General features: G+C 39.4%; 1 protein-coding gene across 1 annotated transcript in view; it reads right to left on the bottom strand.

The window, feature by feature from the left end:
* Nucleotides 1-406: 406 nt before the first annotated feature.
* Nucleotides 407-8021, bottom strand: part of RAB2A (RAB2A, member RAS oncogene family) — an 89752-nt gene continuing 82137 nt past the window's right edge. The window contains exons 7-8 of the mRNA XM_025870633.2: nt 3791-3859; nt 407-1740 (exon numbers count right to left, since the gene is read on the bottom strand). Coding sequence (XP_025726418.1) covers nt 1645-1740; nt 3791-3859 — 165 coding nt within the window. The 3' untranslated portion in view covers nt 407-1644. The remainder of the gene's footprint in view (nt 1741-3790; nt 3860-8021) is intronic.

Raw genomic sequence — 8021 nt, 5'->3', positions numbered from 1 at the left:
GGGAGAGACAGAGAGAGAAGAAGCAGGGGGAGAGGCAGAGGGAGAGGGAGAAGCAGACTCCCTGCTGAGCAAGGAGCCCGCTGCGGGACTCGATCCCAGGACCCTGGGATCATGACCTGAGCCGAAGGCAGACACTTAACCATCTGAGCCACCCAGGCGCCCTCATGCTTAGAACTTCTTTATAAACCCTTCTTGTAGTTTGCGCCTTTGTGCTGGTTTTGAGAGGTAGTAAATACTTGCTTGCATCATCAGTCACAAAAAGAATTTCAATATTGTGAAGAGTTTGATCACATTTAAGCAAAATTTTTAAAAAGGGTGTTAAACAGGCTGACCCTTTAAAAAATATGCTCAAATAAATACATGTGGACGGACTAAAAAAATGATGCGGTCATAATAAAAAAAGGAACACTTTTATACATAGGATTTTATTTTGCACTGCTGTAACAATTTCATTATAGACCAAGGGGGAGAGAGGAAAAAAAAAAAAAGGATAAAACCACCACACTGAGTAAATTACTAAAGCTTTCCTACTTTTGACAGGATTTTCCATCTGGTAGATTTATTGTCATATCCCCTTCAAAACAGACAAGATGCTTACCATATTTTAAAGATTACAGGTTGCCACTGAAAGAAAAGTTTTACACAGTCACTGTACATCAAGGTTGAAAAACTGTCCTGCATGAAAAATATACTTAGAAATCATGTGAATAAAAGCAAAAGAAAACATTATTGTGTTTAAGGAAAGATTAAAGTCCTCATAATGTGCCATCTAAATGTGGACATTCATTCTTCTTGGAGTCGCTTAGGTGTAGGGAGTTCTTGCTTCTGCCCATTTCACTCATTATACTGTGTTTTTACCCAACAGTATTCATTAAGGCAAACAAATCCTTTTCCGAAGAGGTCTTAAAGAAACTGTGGACATATAGCAAACTTTTGGCATTAAAACAGGTTAACACATACATAGCCTTTAGTAATGTACATTAAGCATATTTTCTTGGACTAGTGACAAGAAAAGATGAACATGCTTGTTAACAATGTCAAAAAGTTTAAAATTCAGTGTCCAAGCAATTCCTAACAATGCTTCTGTAGCTTTAAGCTCTAAACAGTATAGAATTTATGCAAATGCATTAAAGAATTCAAGCTTGGCAAATTACACCCAAGCAGGTTAAACTGTATATACAGAAAGGAAATGATAAATACAGAATTCAAAGAGTCCTTCTGGTTTTCCTTATAGCCTTGAAAATTGACAAACTTTCTGAGGACAGTTCTAGAATATTAAACAGTAGGTCACCACAGGTGTGAAACCTAACCACACAAACTGATTTAAAATACTCAAGATGACTTTGTAGTGTTTTAATACAGTTTTCAGTTCGTAGGTAAGGGCACAAGACAACATTTAACAAAAATAATCACATCAATTGACCTAGAAATCAAATGCAAATAGATATGAATACAATCTCCAAAATCTGTCTTTTTAAGTGAACATTAACCATTTATTCAAAGTTATACAAGAATTTGAAGGATTAAGAGTCTCCTGTGACATAAAGCCATTTCAAACAGCTTCATGTCTCAGCTGAGCAGGAGGAGAGAGCGAAAGAGGAAGTGAGTAGCCGCATCTCGGCAGCGGAGACAGTAAAAACGGGCTCAGCAGCAGCCCCCCCCCGCCTGCTGTCCTCCCTGATTGCCTGCGTGTGTGGCGTTCGTAGCAGCGTGCTGAGGGCCAATTTTAATGCCGTTCGCCTGAAACAGAAGGGGGAAGGGATAACAAGTGTTAACCGGACCCGACCAGCCAGTACAGCTTCACTAAATTTGAAGAACTCCACTGAATTCCTCTTATTTAAAAAAAAAATTTTTTTCCCACTGAATTCTTAATGATGTAATTTTTACATCATTAAGAAAAAAAGACCTGCAGATTTTTGCGACAATTACAACCGTATCTCTGAGGGGATGTTCCTTCCCTGTAAAAATAATACCGTGGAAATCCTTCTGAAAAGAGTTCTTTACCCTACCAGGCCGTTGTGAGTGGACAGAGCCCGGGCAGTGCCGCTTCCCTGGGTGCTCTCACGATGGAGACACTGTTTAAAACGATGACCACAAGTCACCTTTAAAGATAAAAACAGGCCCAGCCCTAGGCCGCTCTAATACGACGTCAAAGCTTTTCTCGAGACAGCGTTTCTGTTCCATGTTGAATCAGCTGTGCAGGCTGAGGGCATGTGAGTGTTCTGTGTCATCAATAATTTCTATGATCCCCAAAGACATGGCAGCTTGCCAAGAACCCACACACAGAGTAGTGCTTTCATTCATCAAACTCACACTTCTGTCTTAGCCCTCACTCCCTCGAGTGGGTTTTACCTACAAATACAACACTTTGAGAAAAGTAATACAGTAGCTTCAGAAATTAAGCTCTTAAGGAAACTTTACGTCACAGTAAATCTCAGATTTATAGCGCTTGGCAGTTGCTCTGCAACAGTAGTAGCCTGGGGGTTTCTGGCAGTCGCTCGGTATTGACAGCAGCTGATGTGGTTTCTTTTCGCTCTTTTGACTCCTCTTTAATAAAAAGCATGCCCTATGGCTCATTGGTTTTGCCCCCTCTGGGCTGGTAGCAACTTCTTGAGGAATCAAGGAGTCAGACTTGGCAGCAGGCCAAATAAATCGCACGGCCTGTTGGCTCCTGACAGCACAGTACAATCGAAGCTCCACCGGGCACAGCAAAGCAGTCAGCTACTATATGAAACCAGACAGGAACAGTGAACGTGCCCTTTTAAACACAGGCCCAATTACTGCTCCATTTATCTGGCATTAGTCTCTGAATGGTGGTGGCTTCAAAGTAACTCCAAATCTACTGCCCTATAAGCCCAGAAGATAGGATTTAGAAAACAGAGTACTCCAGACGAAAAGAAATGAGAAAATCAAGTACTTTTTGGAAACCTCAGGCAAAAGTGTTGTTTGTTTCAGCAAAGAATGTCAAAGAGCCTCGTGTATGTACAGGCCAAGAGCCACACATGCAATGAAGGATCCCTAACACCAGGCTTTCCTAATTGTGACTGTGGGAGGGCTAAGGGTTTTCTCTTGGAAGCACAAAGTCTCAATACGGAATGACAAAAATATTTGTGTAAAAGTAAATAATCTACCATACATCCACATAAACATTCTGAAATAAATCAGTCAGTGCAAGGTGGGGATTTAGGTCAGAATGATAACCTCTGGTAAACACTCTGAATTACATGCTTCAAAGCTTTGCATTTTATCCTAATCGTATTCCTCAAGTAATTTTACAAAGGAGACAAAACCAAAAACAATGCCAATTGCCAATTATATATATTAGTCTCCTGAAAACATGCTATGTTTTGGAGTCATTTCCAAACTGGGTATTTCCCTCTTTCGTACTAGACAACAGAGAGAGCATCCTCCACCATCAGTAACATAGTACATGCATATACACACTAGAAAATTATTCCCCAAAGCAGATGACACCATATGGATGCATGGATGAAAGTGGATTTTCTTCTCTCTTTGGAGGGTTTTTTTGCATTGCTTGCAATAAATGGTCACTTATCTTAATCCATTTTCACAAAGTGATGCTCTACTAAGAACATAAAAACATTTACCTATTATAGAACATAGGACAAATTTTCAGTTAGAGGATTATAAACTAATAATGTGTTAACTGACATCATAGACCCATTTTAGGAATTTAAAAAAATATAAACTCATGAATCCATGTAGTAACTAAAATTCAACTCTAAATTAATACTAGCCAATAGTATTTATTTATGCATAATATATATACCTCGTTATTAATGTCAAAGACTCCTTCTTGGATTTTCTCATAAATTTCTTTTGCTGTATTAATAAATGCCTGAAATACAGAGAAATTGATTCAAATTATTTAAAATCACAGTAGTAAAAGAACATTATGTAAAAACTCTGTAGAATATCATAAGGTTCCATACAAGAAAATCAATCAATGTAGTACAGCCTGTTTATTAATAAAGGACAAAAACCATATGATCACTTCAACAGAGGCGGAAGAAGCATTTAACAAGTTCCAACAACCTTTCATGATAAAAACACTCAACAAAATAGGATTAGAAGGGGCTTCCTCAACAGCTCCTATGAAAAACTCACAGCTAACATCATACCAAGTGGTGAAGACTGAAAGCTTTCCTAAAGATCAAGAACAAGGCAAGGATGTATATGAATGTTCACAGCAATAGCCAAAAAGTGGAAACAACACAAATGTTAATCTACTGATGAATAAAACCCAAAAGGTGGTATAACCTTATAATGCACTATTACTCAGCCATAAAAAAAAAATGAAGTACTCGTTCATACTACAATGTGGATGAACCTTGAAAACAGACCACACATAGCATGATTCCATTTACTGAAATGTTCAGAAGAGATAAATCCATAGAGAGAAATAGTAGATTATTGGTTGCCAAGGATTAGGGAAAAGGAGAATGACTGCTAATGCATATGGGGTTTCTTTTGGGGTGATAAAAATGTTCTGGAATCAGATAGTGGTGATGGTTGCACAACCTTGTGAAAACTCTAAAAAACTTAACTGACTTGTACTCTTTAAAAGGGTAAATTTTATGGTATATGAGCTATATTCCAAAAGAAGAATTCATCACTGGAGGGGGTGGGCAGGGATACCCCAAATATTAAGATGTTTTATACAAAAAGTGCCAATGCTACTGAAGGTGTTTCTAAACTCACGTTCTAAACTATCCCATCGGAGAGAGCACATATAATAGCATTCACATTCTAAGTCAGGTCCTCTTCAGTGAGCATTCTCTGAAAAGTCATAAAACAGGGCGATTCTCCGCTAGCACTGCCACAGATTTAATTCCAAATTTAAAAAGTAAACAGGCTGACCTGGGTGGCTCAGTCGGTAAGCGTCTGCCTTCGGCTCAGGTCATGATCCCAGGGTCCTGGGATCAAGCCCCGCATCGGGCTCCCTGCTCCGCGGGAAGCCGGCTTCTCCCTCCCCCACTCCCCCTGCTTGTGTCCCCTCTCTCGCTGTGTTTCTCTCTCTGTCAAATGAATAAATAAAATCTTAGAAAAAAAAAAGTAAACAGGTTCACAGAGAGGAACCAATCCTACCTCTCGTCTTTTCCACACTGGAAACATCTGACTGCTGAACTTGCCACCGGAGCTTTTGTTTCCTAATTAACAGGACTGATCTGTTTTCACCTTTAAAGGCCTTACAGCTCCCCAGAGTAATCAATCTACTGCAGCTCAATTACTGCACCAAGAACACACCAGTCAGCGGCGGAGACGCGAGTGACTGCGGCAGGAGTGCAGAGATATGAATATGCATAAACTCTAAGTGGCTGATCGAATCATCAGAGAGGGTCATGAGAATTTGCAGCAAAATAATGAGAAGAATTAATCACTGCAGATTCACAAGGCACTTAGGAAGCGAGTGTGCTTTTCGTGTGCACGGGAGTTACAGTGAAGGAGAAATTGGCTTCCAGCCAACTCTGAATTGATTCACATTCCTCAAAATTGAAGTTACCCTTATAAATAAGGAAAAACTTAACTTTATTTCCAATAACATGTCAATTATGGTGATGGCCTTAGAAGCCAGGCTAACTAAATATTGAAGTCAACAGACTCAAATTCACAGGGCTCGAAATCCTTAAAGGGGCCCCCGCATGTGTACATCTCCCTTGAACATCAGACAGAACTACAAGATCCCATAAAGGAGTTATAACTTCATATAAACAGCAACTGTATTATAAAATACATTAAATGTGCCAATTTATGGAGAGAAATGGACATTTTTGCTAATCTGTTGACAAATCACTTTAAAAACTGGCTCAAGAAAGCTGTGCTATATGAAATTTTCTAAGTCACTACTAATTTTATGACCTGAACAGTACTTAATATTATTAAACACCTTTAAGAACAGTTGTACCCAATGGACTTAAGATGTATTTTACATCTGAAGAACATGCAATCAACTGAAATATATACAAATGGTTATATTTCCTTTCATAATTCTCATCACCTCAGTGAAACAGTCTTTAGACAATGCTATGTTTACCTGCCATTCAACTCATGACTCCGTGCTGAGAACACTGAAATAAAATATCTTCCACTCCTCTGGGCACATTATAAAGAGAATATTATATAAATGGGTTGTTTTGTTTACATGATGGCAAAATAATTATATTTAATCTGTATTATTAAATGATTAATTAATGATCAATTCTGATGAATCATTAGTTTAAAACCCAATGTGACTAATGCAGACATTAGTTCACATGTTTTAAAAGCCTGTGGCTATCGAATGAAAACTGCTGAATCCCCAAATATAACGAACATTAACCAAATACTGGTAAGGCTTATTAGAGATGAAATGAAACTTCTAAGAGAAGAGCCTTGGGTGTTACAGACATCTCTGATCCCTAGAGCTGCAAGCATCTCAAGAACTCGGAAAGACAAGGGATGCCTCTTTACAATAACTGGCTAGAACTTTAATTGCTCGTTTCACTCTACTCACTAAAAGCAATCCCCGCATATGTTTTTCAATGTAGCGATGTAACCATGTGAAATACCCCTAGAACACAGACAACAATGAGGAAATGAGCAACCCTTTAACAAGATACTACAAAGCCTTTACACTAAAGCTCTCATGTTTTCATAGGATAGTCTTAACTTGAAATTCCTTCCAGTTCTAAACATAATTTTAACCAGTTTCACTTCTGTATTTCAGGCTATACAGATTCTGAGGAGGGGGCAGGATAAAGAAAAGGGGAAGGGCGCCTGGGTGGCTCAGTTGGTTAAGCGTCTGCCTTCGGCTCAGGTCATGATCCCAGGGTCCTGGGACCGAGCCCCGCATTGGGCTCCCTGCTCGGCAGGAAGCCTGCTTCTCCCTCTGCCTGCCGCTCGCCCTGCTTGTGCTCTCGCTCTCTCTGACAAATAAATAAAATCTTAAAAAAAGGAAAGAAAGAAAAGAAAAGGGGAGCATGCATGAGGGCGTGTCTGTGAGTGGTAGGCGGTACGAACCTGTGCAGTATTAGGGGCAGAGGCAATGGGGGAGCCTGCATATGGCGGCAGCTGTGGGGACAGCAAACTTGTGGACACCTCACAGCTCCTGATGGCAGAGTACAAGTGCTAATGATGATGGTCCATGTCATTGAGAGAAGCTGTAACCTGGTAAATTAATCTACCTGGAATACTTAATTTCTTTATTATCAGAAAAATGAAGCAAGTTGATGGCACACCTACAGAAAATTTTTAACATTAATCAGTGCAATACTTTCAAAGCATAACAACCTAAAGATCACTGTTTCGTGACACATTAAGTCAGAACTGTAAGCAAGAACACTGTATACTTCTATACTCCACAAACAGAATCAAATCTGAATATTAACAAATGGGTTATAGAACAGGAAAAAAAAACATTTGCTGAGAAACTGATTTCAAAAGATTTCATTGTTAGTACTGTGAAACAAACAATATCTAGGCAGATCCACAACTACGTAGCAGAAACAGATTTCCGTGTAGCCAATTTAATTTGGGGGAGCCTCTTGCTTTCCCATGCAGGACTCCACTCCAGGATCAGAGGCCTGACTCTCTCATTTCACCATTAGCTCTCCCCCTTTGCCCTACTTTGATTAATTGCCATGGTCAGTTCTTTACCTTCATTGGCCATTAATTGCCTTCCAGCTCACACACTAATCTTTCAGCCCTTGGCAGTAGTCACCTGAATGGTCCTAATACCTAAAATTAAGTCAATTTTCAGTGACTTCCCTAGCAAAAACTAAAAGAAACATAACCACAAAGACTCACAAATGCATTATGATTCAAATAAATATTCAACACACAAGCTGATGCATATCCTATCCATTTGTCATTCACCCAGGGGTACCTATTAAATTGTTACCTTAGACTCAGCACAGCCCTAGGTACTATGGGAGATACGGGGAGAGGAGGACAAAGTTCCTACTGCTGCTGAACTACAACAACTCAGTTGGGAGAGTCTAAGCACAAGGGCTTAAATCTCT

Source organism: Callorhinus ursinus, unplaced genomic scaffold (assembly GCF_003265705.2).
Source record: "Callorhinus ursinus isolate GAN/ISIS: 27379988/994484 unplaced genomic scaffold, GSC_fseal_2.0 scaffold5, whole genome shotgun sequence".
NCBI lineage: Eukaryota > Metazoa > Chordata > Mammalia > Carnivora > Otariidae > Callorhinus > Callorhinus ursinus.
This window is presented reverse-complemented; position numbering and strand designations above follow the sequence as displayed.